This window comes from Leucoraja erinacea, chromosome 16 (genome assembly GCF_028641065.1).
Source record: "Leucoraja erinacea ecotype New England chromosome 16, Leri_hhj_1, whole genome shotgun sequence".
Lineage (NCBI taxonomy): Eukaryota > Metazoa > Chordata > Chondrichthyes > Rajiformes > Rajidae > Leucoraja > Leucoraja erinaceus.
This window is the reverse complement of record NC_073392.1, coordinates 35,049,455-35,074,098: the sequence shown is the minus strand read 5'-3', so window position 1 is coordinate 35,074,098 and position 24,644 is coordinate 35,049,455. Positions and strand designations below refer to the sequence as shown.

At 43.5% G+C, this 24,644-nt stretch overlaps 1 protein-coding gene across 2 annotated transcripts in view; it reads right to left on the bottom strand.

Moving 5' to 3' along the window:
• The window catches only part of LOC129704799 (calcium/calmodulin-dependent protein kinase type 1-like), a 192,786-nt gene that overhangs the window by 40,943 nt on the left and 127,199 nt on the right, over positions 1-24,644 (bottom strand). For both annotated transcript variants that reach the window (XM_055648155.1, XM_055648156.1), the window contains exon 4: positions 4,491-4,565. In XM_055648155.1, the coding sequence (XP_055504130.1) occupies positions 4,491-4,565 (75 nt within the window). The remainder of the gene's footprint in view (positions 1-4,490; positions 4,566-24,644) is intronic.

The window sequence follows — 24,644 nt, the reverse complement described above, 5'->3', positions numbered from 1 at the left end:
CTAGTGCCACCCACCTGCTCCGGCCACCGAGTCTAAATACCCACCACCCATTTTGAAGCAAGGCGAAGGGAGGGGGGGTGTTGTTCCCAAAGTCTGCATTTATCCCATACTCAATGTTACTAAAACAGATGATCTGGCCTTTGTGCAGTACTATTAGTGGGATCTAGCTGTCACAGGTTGGGTCCACAAATGGGGGGCGTTGGGGAAAGTTGGGTGGGGGGGGTGGGGTTGGATAATGGGAGAAGGGAGGGAGAGGGGGGAGAAGGGGATGTGAGGGGAGGGGGGAAGTGGAGTGGGGAGAAGGGAGGAAGAGGGGGAAAGGGAAGAAGGGGTGAAGAGGGGAAGGGAGAAAGGTAGGGGGGAGTGGAGAAGGAGGGATGGGGCGGGATTGGGGGAGAGGGGAGTTTAGTCTACACTCACTGAATCCATCCCTGTGAAAAGTTAGAGATGGTGATTGGATCTGGAAGCGGACCAACACATCTGTAAATAAAAATGAACGACTCAGGCATCTTTTCATTTGCACAATTGATTTTATTGTATTAATTTTAATATATTCATGTTTAAAAACCATGCATTGAAGGAATAATATTTTACAGCCCATCTGTGGTCCCTAACCCTAACCCTAACCCTAACCCTCACCGGGCGTCACTACATGGGGTGGCAAGGAGGCACCACGCGTCACGGCAAGTCACAACTCGACCACTGCGCGACAACCTCTTTTCAAGCTGTCATCTAAAATGTCGCCCTAGTGGGACAGGCCCTTAAGGCTCCATAGGAGCAGAAACTTAGCAGAACAAAGCTTCACACAAGCTGGCTCCTTAGAAGGTAAACCGAATCTATGTATGTTTCAAAGATGAAATAATCTTATTCGTAATAAAAGTTGTATTTTTGCATGAAAACTAACAGAATATGGCAAATACATTCTCTCGTCGGTTTTGCTCGATTCTGCTAAGTCACACAGGGGCACATGACTCAGGCGTCAACATGTACAGTATGAGCTATCTACAGCTCACTCTCCCACACTGTAATTAATTGTTAACACTATTTACTAGTGACAGAGGTCGTGGATTCCGACTTCCTCCCTGTGGAGCAGCAAAGAAAAAGATGACACCAACCTTCACCACTCATCCCACACACTCCTCCGACATGAACACACAGCCCGTGAACATTAGAGATCAGAGACATCAGAGCTCTCTCGACAACAATAAGAGCTCATTCTATTCACACTATTCTGCACTCAGTATCAATGCAGATTTGGTGCTTTGGAACACACGCTGGATGTGTTGGGCCATTGATGTTTTAAAACCTCAATTAGTTTGCAAATTTTATGCTGAGCACACAAATAGGGTCTAAAGTGAGCAACGCAAAATACAACGCATCTCAGCCAAGGACAGCAAGACGCAAAAGATGTAGTAGTGACATAAATGCCATCTAATTACACACGGGAATAATTCCCATTGGGAAGTTCTAAGATTCAACCTACTAGACGAGAAGAAATTAACGTGGAAGGTACCATCGAACAGAGCCAAATTTGCAGAGGTTATCTGGATTATGCTGTTACTTTATATTCCTGGGATGGCAGGACATTCATATGAAGAAAGGCTGGATAGACTCGGCTTGTACACGCGGCTTGTACACTAATGAAAGTGTAAAAGGTGACCCAACTGTATATCTCACATTTTCTATTTCCTATTTGGGAATAACAATAATCAACACAAAGTGGACTGCCCCCATCAATTCTCTAAAGTAGGCACAATTAGTATTATTAGTGTCTCATGATACGCATTAAAATCATACCCAGGAAGTCCTCTCCACACACACCCACAGAGTACCTGCCCTAATTATAGAGCCATTTCAGCCCACCAAGTCCGTCCTCACCATCAACACTATTTCAACACTAATTCTTTGTTATTCTTGCCACATTCCCATCAATGCTCCCCGTGGCTGATGCGACTGAAAACATAACTCCCCAATTCCATCATAGTCTCCGATATCAAGAATTTACCCATCTGCCTCACTATATTCTGCAATCTGTTTCCTTTCTCTTTCGGGACTACCTATTGTACTCATTCACATATGGTTTGATTGTACTTAACTGGGTCCCCTGCTGAGTGCGAGGAATTTACTACATTTTTCACCAGCAAGGTAAAAAACATAAGAACAAATATTTCCCCTCCCACCTGTTACCTGGCTGTCTCATTGGTCTGCTCTTCAAAATTAGACAGTTTCCAACTCGTTACTCTACCCTCCCTTGTAAAACTGATCACCACCATGAAACCTACTACCTGCCCCCTCGACACTGTCCCCTCTGCCCTCCTAAAGGATGTCATTACAACAGCCGGTCCCAGCATCCTCGCCATCTTCAACAGCTCTCTGCCCACTGGCACTGTACCTACCTGCTTCAAGCATGCGGTGGTCCAGCCACTCCGGAAAAAACCTAACCTCGACCCCACCTTGCCAAGCAACTACAGACCCATTTCTAAACTGCCTTTCCTCTCAAAAGCCCTTGAAAATGTAATTTTAAGTCAACTTATACCTTACCTTCACCAAAACACTATCCTGGAAACTTTCCAATCAGGTTTCAGGGCTCACCACAGCACAGAGTCTGCCTTGTTGAAGGTACACAATGACCTACTGCTCACCGTTGACTCCGGCGACTGTGCAATCCTGCTCCTTCTTGACCTCAGCGCAGCATTTGACACCGTCGACCACACCATCCTAATTGACCGTCTCCGGTACGGGGTTGGTATTGATGGCACTGCCCTGAGATGGTTCATCTCTTACCTCAAAGGTAGGAGTTTCTCGACTAACATAGGCAACTCTTTCTCCTCCCCAGCTAATCTCTGCTGTGGGGTTCCACAAGGTTCCATCCTTGGCCCCATTCTCTTCTCCCTGTATATGCTCCCCTTAGGCCAAGTCATTGAAAGGCACGGCATTTCCTTCCATTGCTACGCAGACGATACCCAACTCTATCTCCCCCTGAAGCCCAAAACCCAATCAAATCTGCTTAACCTTACCCGCTGCCTCGAGGATATAAAGTGCTGGATGGTCCAGAACTTCCTCCAACTAAATGAGAGTAAGTCTGAGGTCATCCTTCTCGGCCCCTCGGACTCAATCAAACTGATAGCAGGCAGCCTTGGAAGCCTTACCCCCACTACTCAAACCTCACATCAAAAACCTTGGCGTGATATTTGACTCAGCACTGAAATTTGACAAACAAGTCAATGCTGTGGTAAAAGCTAGCTTCTTTCAACTTCGGACGATAGCTAAAATAAAACAATTCCTCCAGTCTGATGACCTCGAAAAGATCATCCACACATTTATCTCCTCTCGCCTAGATTACTGCAACTCTCTTTACACTGGCATCAGCCAATCTTCCCTGTCCCGCCTGCAACTGGTCCAAAACACCGCAGCGAGACTCCTGACGGGCACCCGAAAAAGGGACCACATCACCCCGATCCTGGCCTCTCTCCACTGGCTCCCTGTGCGGTTCCGTATACACTTCAAGACCCTCCTCTATGTCTACAAAGCCCTCAATGGGCTTGCCCCCTCCTACATTAAAAGTCTTCTCACCCACCACTCCACCTCCAGGTCCCTCAGATCGGCCGACTTGGGGCTGCTGAATATCCCGCGGTCTAGGCATAAGCTCAGGGGCGACCGCGCCTTTGCAGTTGCAGCTCCTAGACTGTGGAACAGCATCCCCTTCCCATCAGAACGGCCCCCTCCATCAACTCCTTTAAGTCTAGACTAAAAACGTATCGATACCCCCCAGCCTTTGCTGACGTCCACTGAGCGAGGGCTATATGTATATATGTATGTAGTTTGTTTGTTTATACTATTCTTATAACAAATGTAAAGCACTTTGGCAAACGCGAGTTGTTTTTTAAAATGTGCTATATAAATAAATGTGACTTGACTTGACTTGTACTCACGTTTGGCACAATTGGCCTGGATAGAATGCAAAACAAAGCTGGAATCTCAGTATACAAGACAATAATAAACTGTACCTCTGTTTTGAAATTGCTTCCAACACCATTTGAGGACGAGTGTTCCAAAAACTCATAATCCACAGTCAAAAATGTTCTCTCGGTCTATCAGTTGGATAATGCATTACTTTTAAACAGTGATCTCTAGTTCTAGATTCTCTCATAAGTGAATATCTTCTCCTGTTAAAACCACTCAGAATGTTAAATGTTTCAATGAAGACACCTCTCACTGTTACAAAGGCCAGAGGTACAAGCCTAGCGCGTCCAAATATCCTCACAAGCAATGATCATTAGTGGCAATGGTCAGTCATTAGTCAATGATCATTAGTTTTAGCATGCCTCCCATTTTGTATGGATGCCTCCAAGGTATGAACAGTTGTAGACGCATTGCTGGGCTTGTGTGCATTAAACTGTGAGCTGCAAATATGCATAGCAACTGCAAATATGCATAGCAGTTACTGGTATATTATTGTGCGATGAGTGAAATATGCATTTGATACTCACAGCTGCATCACCAAGTAGAGATGTGTCGAACTTTCGTAAATATCTTCCAGTGACACGATGTTTGGATGTTTAATTCTGAAAGAAATAATGTGATTTGATTAAAGCTTGTGTAAATATGTTCACTGATTCAAATGCCAAGTTGTAACAATCTCATGCGATTTCCACCCAACCCTCTCTGGGAGCTCCTGAAATGTGGTTAGCAGATGTCTGTCTCTGTACTATCAATAGACAGCAAACCTGCAGAAACTGGGGAAGCCCTCAGTTAAACATGCAATGAAGAAGGCCACGGTCAGAGAGTTCACAGCTCCAACGGAATGTGGTGTAGGGAATACAATTCTTAAACGCCTGCATGACAGCTAACCAACATTTGATACATGGAAGCAGAAATTCATCTTCGGTCATAGGGCTAAATGAAAGTTATAGCATTAGCCACCTGTTTTATCCTCCTCCTAACTTTCCATTCCATTGAGTTCAAAGGCAATCAATAAAACCAAATACATGAAATGCAACAGGTGGCAAATGCCATGGCACCCATTTTGTGCTGGTGGCCAAATTTCTATCCCTTGATCATTATTACAGATCATTCTTATCGACTTTGGTGTATTGCATTCCACATCCCATTACACAGCCAGTCAAAAACCCAAATGTCCTACAAATACGCCGAGAACTGTATCCTGCACCCTGTATCTTCCGCGTTGCTCTATCTATTGTACTTGAGTTTGACGATTGTATTTTGTATAGTACATCTGATTGGTTTGTATAGCAGGCAGAACAAAACGTTTCACTGTGCCTTGGTACACGTGACAATAATAAAACTAAACCTAACATCGCCGCTGCTGCTGTCTGTCATGTTCTTCTTTGGAAGTCATTTTATTTCTGATCCCTTATTGTTTTTTATTTGCCATAATGTTCGCTTGCAAAATCACTGTGTTCAGAGGAAAGAGGCATGACTTTAGCAACAATCGGAAGCAAATTAAAGCTCGACAACCATCAGGCTCTTGAACACTGCGCAACACTAACCTCAACTATGGACGTCTATGGGCTGTCTTTAGTTGCACTAACGACTGTGAGGTTTTCCGCACTTGTCATTAATCTATTGAATTTTGTTTATTATTTATTACTTGTGTGCTGAGCGTTTACAGGCCTGCTCTGCTGCTGCAAGTAAGAAATTCTTTGCTCTGTTGTCAGTATATATGACTGTTAAATACGTAGGAAGGAACTGCAGATGCTGGTTTAAACCGAACATAGGCACAAAATGCTGGAGTAAAGGGTCAGGACCCGAAACATCACCCATTCCTTCTCTCCAGCAATGCTGCCTGAAACACCGAGTTACTCCAGCATTTTGTGTCTATCTGGCATTTAAACACTCTTGACCCTCTTGAAAGGCAGAAGCAATTCCTCGCAAGAAATCACCATTGAAGGAGTTAATTTTTTTCTACAGCAAAAAAACAGCATGCCACACTGACTCACAGATCCTGCAGCTTTATCTCATCTGACTGCTGACACCTTCCTACGCAAAAATGAAGTCCACAATTATAATTATTACTAATCCAGCATAGATTCGGAGCAGAAGTAAATCTTTGCAGTAACATGAAAGGGTTTTTCAATCGTTCTTTCTGTGCCCTTGGTGGAGTTGACGTGTGTTCAATACAATAGTCAACACTGGATCAACTTTTTGTCTGGAAGTTCCGCAAGTTGAAGTAACTTTAGATTTTCGTGCCAAATATCAATAAGGAAATTTATGTGTCTGTTAAGCTGCAGCAAGTAAGAATGTAATTGTTCCGTTGCTGGTACATATAACCAGTTCATGCTCTAAGCCATACTGGCACATTTCCAAAGATAAAGTTTGCCAGCTTCGGCTAATGTTCCCCAAAAAATTACCCAGGCTCGTCTTAACACTGAAACATCCTGGGCCCCATTATAAGCAACAAAATCACTATGCATGGTGCAACAATGGTTATATATGAGCAAAACTTATAAATGTCAAGGCTATGGGCCAAGCAGACTAAATAAGTTGCAAAAGGTCAGCTTGTGTTAATAGCTGTGGCTAAAGTCATCAAAGTATTCTTTTTTCTTCAAAGCAAAGCTCTTTGGACTTGTTTTATTGATAAAGAATAATTTCATTCATCTAGCGTCTGTTGGCAGAAGTCCATCCTGGATGCTCTGAGTGGGCTGGTCAGTGTGATTTGATACTGATAGACAGCGTCTCAAAATTGCCTTCACTAACTGAGATAACGCCTTGGCAACTATTAGATGGAGAGAACTTTACTACGTCATACAAGCCCTAACTTCTTCTCCAATACATACACAGGCTAAAAATATTTTTCAAATTGATATTATATATATATTGCCTGAGGTTTCAGCTTTTATTTTACTACATCAATGAATTGTTCCTTGATTATTAGTTACCAAAAGCAGAGACAGACCCAATGTGGATCCATTGTTCGCTGTGATCATTGCTGATCTTATCTATCCTGAAGTCCTTTGTTTAAGAAGGAACTGCAGATGCTGGAAAATCGATGGTAGACAAAAATGCTGGAGAAACACAGTCGGTGAGGAAGCATCTATGGAGAGAAAGAAATAGGTGACATTTCAGGTCGAGACCCTTCTTCAGACCTCCAAAGAATCTGAATAATCGGAATCTGAAGAATCAGAGTCTGAAGAAGGGTCTCGACCCGAAACGTCACCTATTTCCTTCGCTCCATAGATGCTGCCTCACCCGCTGAGTTTCTCTAGCATTTTTGTCTATCCTGAATTCCTGGTCTGTTTCCCCATACCCTTGATCCCCTTATAGACCAAAAATGTGTTTCTTTCAACCTCTGGGCTCCACCTCCACAGCTCTCTGGAGTTGGGAATTTCAAAGATTCCCACTCCATGGAGAAGAAATTCCTCCTCATGTTAAAAGGGCAGTCCCTTATGGGCCTCTCCCACTTAGGCGACTTCTCAGGAGACTGCCAAGTTTCCAGCAGTCGGCTGAAAAACCGGCAATTGGAACGGCAACTGTCAGAGTGGAACACACACACACCCGTAATGCAGGCGGGAGACAGGGCAAGCAGGGGAGCACTGTCTGAATGAAATTCACACATTGCAAAGCCAAGGTGATACAGACACACACTGCGATGAACAGGAAAGTTGGCGTTGTAATTAAGACGGCTAAAGCACAGTGTGCGGTAAGTCCTTTAAAAGAGGGGGGTAGAGAGGGGAGAAGGGAGGAGAAAGAGTGGGGACAACTTTTATGAAGCCAGAGATACACGGCTGTGAAGATCGGCGGACATTAACATTACCAGTCAGTTATCCTTGGTTCTGAAAACTACTGTTTACATTTTATTTTCACCAGTTACCAGATACAACCTACGAGAACCTTCGACCTCCTGGCAACCCACAAGGACCTCCTGGCGACCCACCTACGGCACGAGAATTCTCACTACTCTCCATGGCGGCTTCATTCTGGTCACAGGTAATTTTTCAACATGTTGAAAAATTTGCGCTGGCCATAATGAGGCCGTGACTAGTTCCTAGAATGGAGGAACTGTGAACGACCATGAAGGCAACTCCCCAGCAACCACCCTCGAACATGTGGCGACCGCATAGTCTCCTAAAAAGTCGCCTAAGTGGCACAGGCCCATAATTCTGAAATATTCCCTCTGGTTCTCGATTACCTGACTGGGGGAAACTTCCTCTCACCATTCACCCTGTCAATCCCCCATAAAATCGTACACTTTTCAATCTAGTCATCTCTCATTCTCCTAAACTCAAATCTTTTCAATACTTCCTCATGTCACTCCCAACAGCCTAGGAATAAAGCCATTGAACCTTCTCACAATAGTCTTCATTACAAATTCAAACCTCTAAACTCAGTTTGTAGGATGAGCACTCTCGATACTCGATGAGGCAGCAACTCTGTGGACGGTGCATGAGTCCAGGTTGACACAAGATTGGCTTGCAAGCATTATCAAACAACAACAGGATTAAATATTACATTTCGGATCGAGACCCTTCTTAGAAAATAGGTGCAGGATTAGGCCATTCGGCCCTCCGAGCCAGTACTGCCATTCAATATGATTATGGCAGATCGTCCAAAATCAGTACGCCTTTCCGGCTTTTTCCCCATATCCCTTGATTCCCTGAAAGAGCAGTAAAATGTAGGAACAAGGAACTGCAGATACTGGTTTACAAAAAAGGACAAAAAGTGCTGGAGTAACACAGTGGGTCAGCAGCATCTCTGGAGAACTTGGATAGGTGACGTTTCAGGTTGGGATCCTTGGTTGTATTATGGCTTTGTGTAACGATTCCAATGCGCAGGAACACAAGAGGCTGTAGAAAGTGGGGGACTTAGCCAGGTCCATCATGGGCACAGCCTTCCTCTCCATCAAATGCATCAACATGAGGTGCTGCCTCTCATCAAATTCAAACCTCCTTAAACCCAATTCACAGGATGAGCATACTCTCCTCTGAGGCAGCAACTCTGAAGGCTCATAAATTTCGCAATGCAGGGTGCACAAGCCTGCCTTGCAGGTTTATCAGGCCAAAACAGACAACACCTGTCCCTATACCTCCTCCCTCAACTCTGTCCAGCGACCCTGACAGTCCTTTCAGGTTCGGCAGAGGTTCTTCCAACCTCATCTACTGTATCTGTTGTTCAAGATGTGGACTCCAATACAACCGTGAGACCAATCATAGACTGGGCGATCGTTTCGCTGAACACCTTCATTCAGTCTGTCTGGACCTACCTGATCTCCCAGTTGCTGAACGCTTTAATTCTCCTTCCCATTCCCACACTGACCTTTCTGTCCTAGGTCTCCTCCATTGTCAGAGTGAGGCTAAATGCAAATTGGAGGAATAGCATTTCATATTTCGCTTGGGCAGCTTACAGCCCAGCGGTATGAATATTGATTTCTCTACCTTCAAGTAAACACGGCATTCCCTCTCTTTCCATCCCTCCCCCACCCAAATCACACCAGTATCTCGTTTTCAACCAACAAACAGCTAACAATGGCCAGTTTCTTTTATCATCGTTACTTTTTTGCATATCTTTCATTCATTGTCCTCTATCTCTCTACATCATTGTCCATATCTCTCATTTTCCTTTCCCCTGACTAGTCTGAAGAAGGGTCTCGACCTGAAACATCACCCATTCCATCTCTCTAGAGATGCTGCCTGTCCCGCTGAGTTACTCCAGCTTTTTGTGTCTATCTTCGTTTTAAACCAGCATCTACAGTTCCTTTCTACACATTAAATATTTGAAGTTACTCAAAAATGCTGGAGAAACTCAGCGGGTGCAGCATCATCTATGGAGCGAAGGAAATAGGCAACGTTTCGGCCCGAAACGTTGCCTATTTCCTTCGCTCCATAGATGCTGCTGCACTCGCTGAGTTTCTCCAGCATTTTTGTGTACCTTCGATTTTCCAGCATCTGCAATTCCTTCTTAAACAAATATTTGAAGTTCCCTGTGTAATATCTGACAGTACCACTCGCTTTCACACCAACCTTGGCCAACTAAACTCTTCCTGGTTAACATTTTAGAAACCAGAGATATAATCCATCAAGTTAATGTAAAACAGGAGAGCCACCGACACCCACATTCCATCAATACAAATTTCACTTAAAAATAAGATTTTCTACCGATTTACATTCAAATGCAATTATTTATCATCTTTACTGCTTTTCATTTCTTCTCATTCTTAGTTACGATGTTCTGTAATAGATTTGTACTTCTTTGAACTCGTAATTACTTACGCATCGTGCAGTAGAAACTTAATCCTTTCAACATATCCCAGAGCATTATGAGCACTTAATCTCATAAATAGACCTCATCCTGGCAGAAATGCAATGATGGAGGACTTGGTATTGTTTCTCCAGCGAGATATCAGCAACAGTGTCCTAATTTATTCAGGGTCTGCTTGCTATATCCCGTGGCAGTTTTACACTCTCGATATGTCCCTATGAGCCTTATAAACCATTTATGACATTTATTTACACATGCCCTCTGGAGCTGCTATTACTGAAGCTGAAGGAGGATACGTGAATCTTTATAATGTACTCTTCAACAATCTTTCCCCTGGTTCCTCTTTAGATGAGCTCTCCTTTATTATTAAACCATTCATCAACATGTCAATGCAGTCAATGTAGTCGTACATCATGCAGATAGCTTTGTGAAATTGCTGCAAGAATTTAGCAAATTAGGAAACTGTCATAGAAATATTGGATGCGTATAAATCGGAATATATTATATAGAATCATAGAATCACTGCAAATATTCAGCCCATCTAACCCATTCTGTGTAGGAAGGAACTGCAGATGCTGGTTTACATTGAAGATAGACACAAAATGCCCGAGTCAACTCAGCGGGACAGGCAATATCTCTGGATAGAAGGAATGGGTGACATTTCTGGTCGAGACCCTTCTTCAGACCTCTTCAACCCCATTCAGGCGCCTTACCTAGTTTACAGAAATAAATTGACTGGAATGTTTAGCAAATTGGTCAGCAAATTGAATAATCTAAATTGATGCTTAAACAAATTCCAGCAACTTATCTTTAATAGATTCCATAAATGGAGACGCTGAGTCTGAAGAAGGGCTCCGATCGGAAATGTAATCTGTCCATTCCCTCCGCAGATGCGGGCAGACCTGCTGAGTTTCTCCAGCACTTTATGCTCTAAATGCTTTATATTGTTTGCACATTTCAGAACTGACACATGCCCTATCCATTTTTTCCAATCTAATTTTCCAACGAGCTTTCAAATGTTAAAAGAAACAAAAAGGATAAATGTCTTCCCTCACAAGAATTAAAACTTTTTTTGTCTTCTTTGGCTGATCATTATAAATGTCATTTAACTATTTTTTCTACAGTGCCAAATATCCAAACACCTGTGGAGGACATAGTCCAGTTAATTCCTATTTTAATGACAGAACGTTTTTTCACTCAAATGCAGCGGGGAATTATGTTTTTTGTTAATAGTACCCTCTTGGACACCACATCCTGCGATCCAGGCCTGCGATGACAAGGAGACTGAAGGGTGTCAGATAAGGAGAGAAGGGGAGTGAGAAGGAATTGGTTCTGCAGTCAGAAATGCTGCGTCAGTGCCCCAGGTATCCGGGATCAGTTCTGACTTTGGATGGTGACTATATCTCTATATCTAGTTTACATGTTGGTTTTCCCTGGATTCTCCAATTACGAGGCCCAGGTCGGAGAGGAGAGATGATCAGGCTAGGGATGTGGGGCCGGGAACAAAGAGGTACTGGGTGAGGTGGGGTGGGGGGGGGGGGGGGGGGAGGGGGGGTGAGAACGAAGAGAGACCAACATGACTCTAATGAATACTTTTGTCAGTGCCAGAATCGGTGCTAATCTTTATGTGCTTTTTGTATTTGTATGCAAAATTAAAGAATTTCACTGTACCTTGGTACAATGCCCTCCATAATGTTTGGGACAAAGGCCCATCATTTATTTATGTGCTTCTGTACTCCACAATTTGAGATTTGTAATAGAAAAAAAATCACATGTGGTTAAAGTGAACATTGTCAGATGTTATTACCATGTAGACATTACAGCTGTGTTTATACATAATTCCCCCATTTCAGAGCACAATAATGTTTGGGACATGGCATCACAGGTGTTTGTAATTGCTCAGGTGTGTTTAAATGCCTCCTTAATGTAGGTATAGGCGAGCTCTCAGCACCTAGTCTTTCCTCCAGTTTTCCGATCACCTTTGGAAACTTTTATTGCTGTTTATCAACATGAGGACCAAAGTTGTACCAATGAAAATCAAATAAGTCATTATGAGACTGAGAAAGAAGAATGAAACTGTTAGAGCCATCAGCCAAACCTTAGGCTGGCCCAAATCAACTGTTTGGAACATCATTCAGAAAAAAGAGAACACTGGTGAGCTTACTAATCACAAAGGGACTGGCAGACCAAGGAAGACCACCACAACTGATGACAGAAGAATTCTCTCTATAATAAATTAAAATCCCCAAATACCTGTCCGACAGATCAGAAACACTCTTCGGGAGTCTCAGCACAGAATACTTTGGGACGGGTGGCACCACGAGCCTGCAGCCTGCAGTGGGGGCAGGAATTGGGGGAAACTGTTTTTTAGTCACTAACCTCAGTGGAATGCGATTTTGCTCCTAGTTGCATTTCGCTCCCCCCTTGCAGCCTAACAGCTTGGATTGGTGCGGCCTTTTCCGGAGTCGGGTCCAGAGCTTCAGCAGCGGGCACAGTGCGGACTTTCCATCGTGGAGCCGGGCGATCCCTTGCCGAGGGTGGCCAGAAGAAGTGCTCCAATCGCTGGCCCGTGGACTACAGCATCCTGAAGCTGAGCTTCTAGATGCGAGCTCGGCATAGACTTTCCATCGCGGAGCGGGCAAGCCCTTGTCGGTGGTTGCCAGAAAAAGTGCTCCGGCCGCCGGCCTACAACATACTGAAGCCGCGGCGCTTACAGCCGCGGGCGCAGTGTGGACTTTGAGAGCTCCAACCGCCGGCCTGCGGCTTATAACATAGTGAAGCCCCGGTCTCCGGTAGGATGCGGCTGATTCGGGACCTCCAAGCTGCGGAGTGTCCGTCCGTCCCGACGTTGGAGTTTTGAGCATCCTGACAAGAGGGCCTGTACATCGGGCCAACTGTAGCGGCGACTGTGGAGGGTTCACGGCCCCGACCGCAGATGATCAAAGGAGGAGGACTTACAAAGTTATTGCCTTCCACCACAGTGAAGAATGTTGATTCCACCGTGGTGGATGTTTATGTTATATTCTATTGTGTATTGTGCTCTTTTGTTTTATTTGTATGGCTGCATGGTAAGTCAGAGTCCACTGCATGTGGCAATAAATGTGAACTTGAACTTGAGTCAGGTGTGGATTTGTCAATGACCACTATCCGCAGAAGACTTCATGAACAGAAATACAGAGGCTACACTGCAAGATGCAAACCACTGGTTAGCTGCAAAAATAGAATGGCCAGGTTACAGTTGCCAAGAAGTACTGAAAAGAGCAACCACAGTTCTGGAAAAAGGTCTTGTGGACAGATGAGATGAAGATTAACTTATATCAGAGTGATGGCAAGAGCAAAGTATGTGGGAGAAAAGGAATTGCCCAAGATCCAAAGCATACATCTCATCTGTGAAACACGTTGGTGGGGTGTTATGGCCTGGGCATGTATGGTGGCTGAAGGTACTGGTTCACTTATCTTGATTGATGATACAACTGCTGATGGTAGTAGCATGGTGAATTCTGAAATGTAGCGACACATCCTATCTGCTCAAGTTCAAACAAATGCCTCAAAACTCATTGGCCGGTGGTTCATTCTACAGCAAGACAATGATCCCAAACATGCTGCCAAAGCAACAAAGGAGTTTTTCAAAGCTAAAAAATGGTCAATTCTTGAGTGGTCAATCACCCAATCTGATACCAATTGAGCATGCATTTTATATGCTGAAGAGAAAACTGAAGGGGACTAGCCCCCAAAACAAGCATAAGCTAAAGATGGCTGCAATACAGGCCTGGCAGAGCATCACCAGAGAGGACACCCAGCAACTGGTGATGTCCATGAATCCAGACTTGAAGCAGTCATTGCATGCAAAGGATATGCAACAAAATACTAAACATGACTACTTTCATTTACATGACATTGTTGTGTCCCAAACATTACGGTGCCCTGAAATGGGGGGACTATGTATAAACACTGCTGTAATTTCTACATGGTGAAACCAAAATGTATAAAAATACCCTTTATTAACATCTGACAATGTGCACTTTAACCACATGTGATTTTTTTTCTATTACAAATCTCAAAACAGAGACAAATAATTAAATGATGGGTCTTTGTCCCAAACATTATGGAGGGCACTGTATATATGACAATAATGTATAATTGAATCATTACCCACCCCCCTCCTCTCCATCTCTCCCTTCATCCCAAAGATATACTGGTTGGGCAAGTGGGTGCTTAGTGGCAGGCGAGTCGGGGCCTTGGGGGCAGTTGATAAGCTCACGAGAGACAATAGTTGAGGAATGAATCGATGGGATTACTCTGAAAACTGACATGCTGTAGACTCAATTAACCCAATCGTTCCCTTCAAATGATACAAGACAATGTGAGAACATTTCATTCAGTGATGGACAGGCTCCATAAACTAAAGAGCCCCCTTTAATTCCATCTCCTGCTCAGTTGGATGAGACCCAAACGTGTGCTGGGTTATTTAAAGAAGGCGTGCGTATGCCATGATGCAAGCATTTCACATTTATGCATAATGTGTCAAATTGTCTTCACCGCCCTCAAGCTCTCCCCGAGGCATTTTTATTCAGTTCCTAGCAACCCGCCTCCATAATTGCGAGGGTAGATCCCTTTGCATTAAACAAAATCTCCTTCAAATTCTGTGCAGATGTTATCAGTAACGCTGCAGTTACAACATTAACTTTATGGCAGCCTTTTTTAAATGAAGCACAGTATAATAAAAATTGATGACGAGCTCAGAGCGCTCTGTGTTCTGTGGAGATTGACACTGGTCCAATCAATTCACTGACACTGCATCCCGCGGACACTGGAAAGGTGAATTAAAATGGAAAATGTTGGCAATGCCCAGCAGGTCAGGAAGAACCTGTAGAGAAGGAAACAGAGCAAACATTTCAGGTCGATGACCTTTCATGAGAAAGGGCAAAAAATGTTAATGGTGCAGAGAAGGTGCAGGATCGAACTGAAGGGCAGTTCGGTAAGAGAGTAGAAAGTGGATTTAAATGACTAAAGGCATAAGGAGACTGTGGTTGAACAAGTGAAGAGTCAACAGATAAAGTCTAGTAATGGTAATAAAAAAAATAGCAGAATTATCCTTTGAAAACGCTCATTGTTGAATCCAGAAGTCTGCTGTATATCGAATTGATATTGAATTATATTGAAATGATAAAATAAAGTGCTGTTCTTGAAGATCAGTTGGAGTTCTTTTGGAACAGTGGAATGGACCAAGGACACAATGGTTTGAATGGGAATGGGATGGGATGGGATTGAATTTTTTCCCCAAAAAGTAATTATAAAACTCCGCAGGTTTTATCTCAAAGGGAAGAAAAATATTCATGAGACTCTGTGCAAAAAAAAACCCCAGATTTGGCAGAGAGCATAGTGGAACTGGGGCGGCGACTGATGTGCTAGTGAAGCACAAAAGGTGAAATTAAAGTGACACCATCGCAGACGATGGCTCAAATAGTGGGAGGAGCCCTCTTGGGGAGCGGCTGCTAACCAGCAGCCGTCCGTTTTAGCTCACTTTTTGGGAGTTTTTTGTAAGTCCTGTCCTTTGTCTGTTGGAGAATGGACTTTTTAATGTGGGGGGAAGGAGGTAATTATACTTCTAGGTCCCTACCTGGTCGGTGAGGCAGCTTTTTCTCCGGGCTGCCCCGTCGACCCGTCCTCGTGGCCTACTAGCGGGCGTGGAGCGCCGTTTCCTGGCGGGGACCGCCCAACACCTCAGCTTCGTTGGCAGCACAGCGCTGGAGCGCTATCGTGGAGCGGAGTGGGCGATGCCTTGCCTGGGTCGCCGCGCTGGATCGACGCGCTGGAGCTCCGGTGAGCTGTGACCGCCGTATTCAACACCTCCGGGCTGCGGGTCTGCGGAGCGGAGCGGGCGGCGCCGACTCTAACATCGGGAGCCTGGGAGCTCCAAACCGGCGCGGCCTTGTCAGCTTCGGAAGCCACGGTCCCCAGCTAGATAGCGGCCGTTCCAGGTGGCCCAGCCGCTGAGAGGACTCTCCCGACATCTCCACCCTGGTGGCAACTCCACCCGGTGAGAACGGCCAGGAACATCAGGCCTCCGTAGTGGAGGGGGTGGCCTCAATAGGCCTGACTTTGGTGAACTGGGGATGGGGATTGGACATTGTGCCTTCCCCCACAGTGGTAACCATTGTGGGGGGATGATTTTTTGTCTGTAAGTAAACATGTTAGTCTGTGTCCAAGATGGCTGTCGGAAGGGAGAGTGTACGCTGGTGCGCTTTAGCTGCCGCTGCTCTCTCTTCACATTGTGTTTTTGATTTTTTTGTGTCTTTGGATTGAATTCTGTTTTTAATTTGTGTTTTTGTGATGTCTTTATTATTTATTTTATTCTGATTATATGTTTTATTATTCTTGCTAATCTCTGTAAGTTGTCCTTGGGAGTTTTGAAAGGCATTGAATTCTGTTTTTAATTTGTGTTTTTGTGATGTCTTTATTTATTATTATTATTATTATTATTATTATTATAGAAACTAAAAGCTCAATGTTCAACTTTTGGTATTGTTCAGGCAAATATGAGGGCGCACAACTGTACTGAGTCATAGAGCAACATAGGATTAGAGGAACATCATTATGTTGCAGCTAAAATTAGTGCAACTATACAATCAGGAAACATTACATACCGAAAAGCTACCTTGGGTTCTTGGATATGACAGGCACACTCAAATCTTGACCGGACTAACGTTCAATGTTCTAGGAGTGGGGCAATGGAGCAGGGAGAGGGAAGGGGATTCCTGGCCACCATTAATCAAATTCTGGTTACTTTCAACAAAAACTAGATTACTTTCTGTGTGAGTCACACATCTGCGACATTGGCCTAGCTTGTCTGTTGGGACTTTCCCCCTTATATCTCAACTGGGAATAGAAGATATGATCAGAGAGACCTCCCACACATGATCAAACTGACCAACCACACGTGTCCAGACTAACTTATTACTCACGTTCACTGACATACAACACGTGCTCAGACTGACGTACCACTCATCCTCAGACTCACCAGCCGAGCATGCCTTCCTGCTCTGGATTTTGCATTTTATTTCTGCATTCTGCATTTGGGTCTGCATTCTTTTGTCTATCTTCTCGCTCTCCAACTGCTCACATTCACTCATTGAATAGAGAAGTTTGCTTGCAGCTTATCCCTCTGGTCGCCTCAGGTTCAACCCTATCTGCGACATGCACCAATACCTCCCCCCCACCCTCATTCTCCCACTTGTCCCCCCACCCATTCCCTACAGTGAACGGGCTTCTTGTGTGCCCTTCCCATTCTGATGAAGAGACTTTGATCTGAAACATTATCTCCGTTTCCCTTCCCATAGACGTGGCGTGACCTGCTGAGCATTTCTGGCATTTTCTGTTTATATTTTAGCAGACTATCTTCCACTGTGTCAAAACCGGTTTTAGGCTCAACAGACCAGATCTCAAAATTCTGGAGAATCATAGACAATGGAAACCTGATTGACGCCTTACAAAAGAAAGAAAAAGCTGATTGTATTCTGTAGACAAGTTATTTAAGCTGGGCATGTTAAAGAGAATTAGATAAACGGTGCCAGTCAACAAAGACCATTCAAAAGCCTTAAGCTAAAATATGACTGCACCTGTTCCCATTATTATTCTATGTCCTCTGGCTGTTTCTAGGTTACAAGATTCAGATCAACTTTTTATAACTGCCAGAAGCCTGATGCGCATCTAAAGGTGTCCAATGCTTTGGCAAACATGTCAAGAAATTGGCTGCAAAGAAGTTTCTGGTTTGGTGGTTCTGAAACAATTGCCAGACATCTCTTTCTATCCCCACCCAGCATCCTGTGGGGAACTTTCCTTCCTCGACAATGGGCCTGTACTCGCTGGAGTTTACAAGGTTGATGGGGGACCTCATTGAAACTTACAGAATAATGAAAGACATAGATAGAGTGGATGTGGAAAGCATGTTTACACTGGCGGGGGAGTCTAGGACCAGAGGTCAGAGCCTCAGAATTAAAGGGCACTCTTTTAGAAAGGACGTGAGGAGGAACGTCTTTAGTCAGACGGTAGGTAATTTGTGGAACTCATTGCCACAGAAGGCTGTGGAGGCCAAGTCGGTGGATATTTTATAAGGCAGAGATAGACAAATTTGTGATTAGAGTGGGTGTCAAGGGCTATGGGGAGAAGGCTGGCAAATGGGATGAGGAGGCAGAGAACAGCCATGATTGAATGGCGGAGTGGACTTGATAGGCCAAATGGCCTAATTCTACTCCTATAATGTGAACTCTAGGCCACTTTCCAACCCCATCACTTTTTTTATAGTGGTCTTCCACGCAAATGTAGGTGATTTAACAGTTTTCAAGTTGTTCTCCTCCCTTTTAACATCCAGAGTCCAAAATACCTTAGTTACAAGTCGAACAACACAGCCTCAGGTTCTTTGGACCAGCATGACCATGCCAACTTTCTGCTCATCTACAATAAGCTCATCTGCCCGCATTAGGATTGTATCCTTCTAGTAGTGATTGCATCTGATCTCATCATTCTCTCTGGCAGGACGTTCTAGACATCAACCATTTGTGTAAAAATGTACTCCTCACATTCCTTTAAAAATCCTTCCTATTGCCTTAGTGCTATGTCCTCTTGCTTTCGATACCACTACAACGTGAAAGGATTCTGACTACCGACTCTCATTGAACTCAATTCATTTTTAACTTTTCCCAATTGTAAGCAATGAGCACGAACCTACAAACTGCTGCTTGACATACTCAATATATACAGCATTTTCTATTTTTATTTAGATGACAAGATAATTGTGTATGTTCCTCTTCATGTGCTTTCACCTGCATTAATTCTTCAATTAATTTGACCTGTTAACTCATGTATTCCAGCAGAGTGTCTGAACCAATGCAACTGTGCCGAATGCTTTATTTCTCCTTACAATGAAAATGTCTTGGAATCACTTCAATTTGCCGATCGCCACAACAGGAGATGCTGTCTCACTTATTCTCCACCCTGCTCTGGACCATCTGGATAATTGGAATACATACATCAGGTTGCTGTGTCAACTACAGGTTGGCGTGTGACACAATCAACTCCCCCAAACTCATTACCAAGCTCCAGGATCTGGGCCTCTATACCTCCCATTGTAACTTGCTTCTTGGCATCTCCACCACCAGATACCAATCAATGCACATAGGTAACAACATCTCCTTCCCAAAGACCATCAACACAGGTGCATCACAAGACTGCATGCTGAGTCCCCTGCTCTACTTTCTTTACATCCAGCACCATTTGGTTAAGTACAGCTCCAACGCCATTGGTAAGATCACCACGGTTGTTGGCCAAAACACGGCTGGTGATGAGTCAGTGTGTACAGGGGAGAGATAGAACACCTGGTTGAATGATGCAGCAACAACAGCCTCTCATTCAATGTCAACAAAACCAAAGGTCCAATCGCTGATTTGAAAGGGGAAATTGCGAGCCAGTGCCAGTTTTCATTGGTGTGGCTACAGTGCAGAGCTAACAGCTTCACATTCCTGGGAGTTAACATCTTACGTTACATCATCAGGCAACATCTCTGGAGAACATGGATAGGTGACGATTCGGGTTGTGACCCTTCTTCAGACTCGCAGTGTAGCAGTATCTTGTAGATGCTGGTTTATTAAAAAAGACATAAAGTACTGGAGTATCTCAGCCAGTCAAGCAGTGGCTCTGAAGAGCACAGTTAGGTGACGTTTTGGGTTAGGATCCTTGGTTGCATTATTGTCTGGTACAGCGATTCTAATGAAACGAACACAAGAGGTTGCAGAGAGTGGTGGACTCAGCCTGATACATCTCGGGTACACCCCTCCTCTCTATCAAAAGCATCAACATGCGGTGCTGCCTCAAGAAGGTGCCCTCTCTCACCAGATCCCCACCATCTAGCTCATGCCCTCCTTGCTACTACTGTAGAGCAGGAGGTGCAGGAACCTGAATTCTCACTTGACCTGGTTTAGGAACAACTACTTTCCTCCAATCACTTTTTGCGTATGACAATAGACTCAACTTCACTTGATGCTGTAATTGTCCTTACATTTACCAATGGATGGATGTTAGAACGTTCTCCTCTCCACAACAAACAGATTAAAGAAATACCAAAGATAGACACAAAATGCTGAAGTAACCCAGCAGGACAGGCAGCATCTCTGGAGAGAAGGAACGGGTGACGTTTTGGGTCAAGACCCTTCTTCATCTCTAGACTTTGTCCACCCTTCTGCCAATTAAAGCCCCCTCACCTGTATCCACCTATCACTTGCTAAACTTTCTCCCGCCCCAACCTGTTTCCCCTCTACTACAATCAATCTGAAACTTCACCTATCCATTTCCACCTGATCTGCTGTGTTACTCAAGAGCTTTGTGTTTTAGGCAAGGTGCTAGCATCTGTGGTTCTTTTATCTTTTAAGATATACATTACGTTGTAGCTTATCAAAATACAACTGAACTGCAGCAGCAAGTTTATTTATCCCTATAGTTCAGTCATTCGATTTCATAATGGTTTTATTTTCCGATCCTCTGTTCCCCTGGCCTCTGTCCAAGGAGCTCTTGAGATCATCTTCAATAAAGGGCAAGGCAGTATATATTCCCCACATCAATGTGCAATGCCCAATACATTCCGTTACTTTGGAGGCTATTTAAATGTTATGCCATGGCCTACTACAAATATGGATGCAGCAACATTTATCTGCCAATGTGCTCTATTTCCCCTTATAGCAATGCAAAGGACGGACATCAGGCAGATCAGATGTCTCACATATCATACTGTGGGCAGTCTGGATTTGGGAGGGATTATTTTTGCCACACACAGCCAGCAGAGGAGGGACTAGTGAATCACTGAGAAATTCTTTGCAAGAATTGCTGTAGAAGGCATTGGAAATACTCCAGAGATTTGCAGAGAGAGCAGCTTTTGTGACAAGTCATCAACTCTGAAAGCATCTATCCCAATATGTGCCTCAGCTGATAGATGCACTGACGTTGATGTGCCCAACTGTTTAAGTTCACAGAATGCCAATTATGATCTGTGCTGAGTTATGTGATCCTATTTACATTCACAGTGAACATATTTATTGTCTTCAGCTTCCTTATTCCTGATTCCCATGCAAGTGCTTGGGCATGAAATGAATGCAAGGTCATGCTCTTCCTGAACAATCTTCATGATCTCATTTTCCCCATTGTCCAAGTTCGCCCTTCAAGAGCGAGGACTTGGGCAGCTTACAGGGTACCGGAGAGACACCACCACCAATGAACTTGAAACTGGAGGAGGAGGGGAGGGATACAAGGGATAAATTTCACACTATAAATAAACTTGGTCTAGCCTTCCTTGCTACAGAGCATGCAGATATTGTTGTAATGGAAACATCAAAATACAACATTGCTTGGTAACTGGCATGCAACCACTCTAATCAGCACAGAGTGTTTATATTTCAATAAAAATTCTTCCATCACACTGATCTGAAAGGATGCTGTAACTCAATCACCAAACCAGGCTGACGGCCATCACAGTATTGTTCTCCTCATTGCCAAATAAACATGACGTCAAACCATCAATTTGCCCCGTGGCACACTGAGAGATCATATTGCAAAGTTTTAAAAATGCCAGTGTGGCAAGCAAACTTTGTGATTTGAAATGTGGCGGAGACTATTTATGTGTAATTTACGGAGTGACCAAAAGGTATATGGATTTTTTATTCACCTCTCTGCGAATAATTCTGAGAAAGAACATGAAAACAGCAGAGAAGGGATGAACTTACAGTAAATAAGGAAATCCTGAAAGATCAATACAGTCTATTCAAACAAGGAAGGGAGGACTGGCTGGTCCTAAATATAGATATAGCACATAAACAGGAATTATTTTTCTCCCAATTATTTATGGAGATGCATAACAAAGGAAGTCACAGGCTAAGAGTTTGTTTTGCTTTGTTTTGATTGTGCTACCTAGTTTCCTCCAACCTAGTTTCCTCCATCAATAAAAAAGATAGTTTCATTTCTCCTCTGTGAATGCCATAATACTTTGGATAAATACTAGTCATGAAGGAGTCATTGCAGCTACTGTAAAACTTATTAATTTATATCCCTGACTTCTGGCTTGCAGAGTAAAAATGAACAATGTCCAGTTTAGTTATTTCAGGAATTATTTATTTGCAGGCAGGAGAGCTTGTTGATAATTCCAAATTAAAGATATAGCAGGCTTGAAGATGAAAAGAACTGCCAGTTAATATAAAATCCATGACAGAGAATTGAAAGGGAATTAGAACTGAAAGAAAGAGATTTAATTTCTGAAGAGAAGGCTGACTTGATCATGGAATGCACTTCTGGAGTTGGTTTAAATAAATGACATCAACATTTAGGTCGAGGTTAGAGACTTGGGAAAATAATTGGGCTCAGGGAAATGGTATGCACATGGAATTTGGATTCTTGCCCACATGGTGGATAAACAGTAAAATGAATTATTTGGACTGAGTGACAAATGTTGCAATTTCCATGCTCCTGTGCAGATACGGAACATTGAAGAGTAACATAAAATTGTTTGCCTTGAAATAAAGAACAATTATTCCACAGAATAGAAGTGATTAGAGATTAGGAAACCCAACTACAAAGATTGTTAATAGTATGTACTTTACAAAACAAAATGTGAATTAATGTTCAGAGGATTTAAGCATAAATTGATGAACACAAGTAGTGTTTGGTGCAAGACATTTACTAGATAAAACTACATCTAGAAAAATATAAAAACAATCTGGGCACATATTTACAGGGGAACCATTAGAAAAGGTTAGGGACATTTTTTCTTTATCAATTACTGGTCGTTGATCATGCAATATAGCAAATCATTGATATTGGATTCAGGAAGTAGTACTTAGAATCAAACCTGTTGAAATAAAAATTAAAGCTGTCATTTACAATGTCATCACAAACAGTTTGTCTCTTATGGGTTGTTGGCCTTTTTTTCTCACCTCCACCCATGTATCATTGTTCAACAGGTCAAAGAGCAGTGAGGAAATAACACTGTTGATAATTGCTGATCTGAACTGCAAAGGCAAATCCATGAAGCTCATTGATCAGTTATCTGGCCATTTCCTGCCTCCTCCTGGTACGACAACATTGAGGTGATTAGTGCACAACGACACCGGTGGAGCAGGTCAAATACTCACGATGAAGCCAGCAAAAAACCATCCCCAATCAGCCCAGTCTGTAAAAATAAGTCTTTAAAAAGGAACTGCGGATGCTGGAAAATCGAAGGTACACAAAAATGCTGGAGAAACTCAGCGGGTGCAGCGGGTGCAGCAGCTGCACCCGCTGAGTTTCTCCAGCATTTTTGTGTACCTTTGTAAAAATAAGTCCTTGCTTTGCATCTCTATATCTCCTCTGGACAGAGTGGAATTCCACAAGAAATTTGCACCAAACACATTTCCGAAGTAACATGTTGACCATTAACGTTGAACGGTATTTTATTCCAAACAAAACACTGCTGTTAACTTTTCAGTTTGCAAAACGATACGCGTTTTCCAAGACAAACATCGCTCAGTCATTGCCAACCGCCAACTAGCAACTCTGCAATGTATTTTGTTGTTCAAAATCATGAATTCTTCTCATGGCATCGCTGAAATCATCAAAAGCTTAATTCCTCACAACCTAGCTTCCTTCCTATTTTAGAATCCTACCTTGCTTTATCCATCTCTGCCCAAAGACAGCATACTCACTCACAATTCACTCACTCGGGCAAATCCTGCACTATTACCCTGCATCATTCATTGCCCCACCACACAGCACAGTTGAATATGGTGGGTAATCTTTATCAGCGCAACAAATATGTTGTTGGAGTGTGTGTCTCACATTTTCAGGTGAAATGCAAATGTCAGTAAGAAGGAACAACTTATTTTTCTGCTCAGGATTCAGGCCAAAATCCTGGACTAATCCATCCCTGTGGGATAACACTCAACACAGGAAAAACTTAGCGTCATCTCTGCAGGGTGGATGTGCAATAAAAGAGGCCTTGGCGCTTCATCTACATTAAGAACTAATGTGAAGTTCAAATATAACAGCTTTGGTGGGGTGCTTTGGTGTGGAAGGCAGGTCTCATTATGTTAGGGTGATCCTTTTTGGACTTGACTTCAGCTGACTGTAATGCAGTGACTATTGGAGTGTTGGAAGTGTCGTCTTTTAGATGAGGTGTTAAACTAAGGACAAAGACATTCTCTGGATGGATGTGAAATGTCACTGCACTATTTTGAAGAAAACCAAGGGAGTTCTCCCCTTTGTTGAAATCAGATTTCTGGTCATTAGAACATTGGTGGTGATGGAATCTTACTGCTCACAAACTGTCCCAAAGGGAAACAGTGAAGGGTCCCAACCTAAAACGTTGCTTATCCACGTTTTCCTGAGATGCTGCTTGAGCCACTGCTCCAGCACTC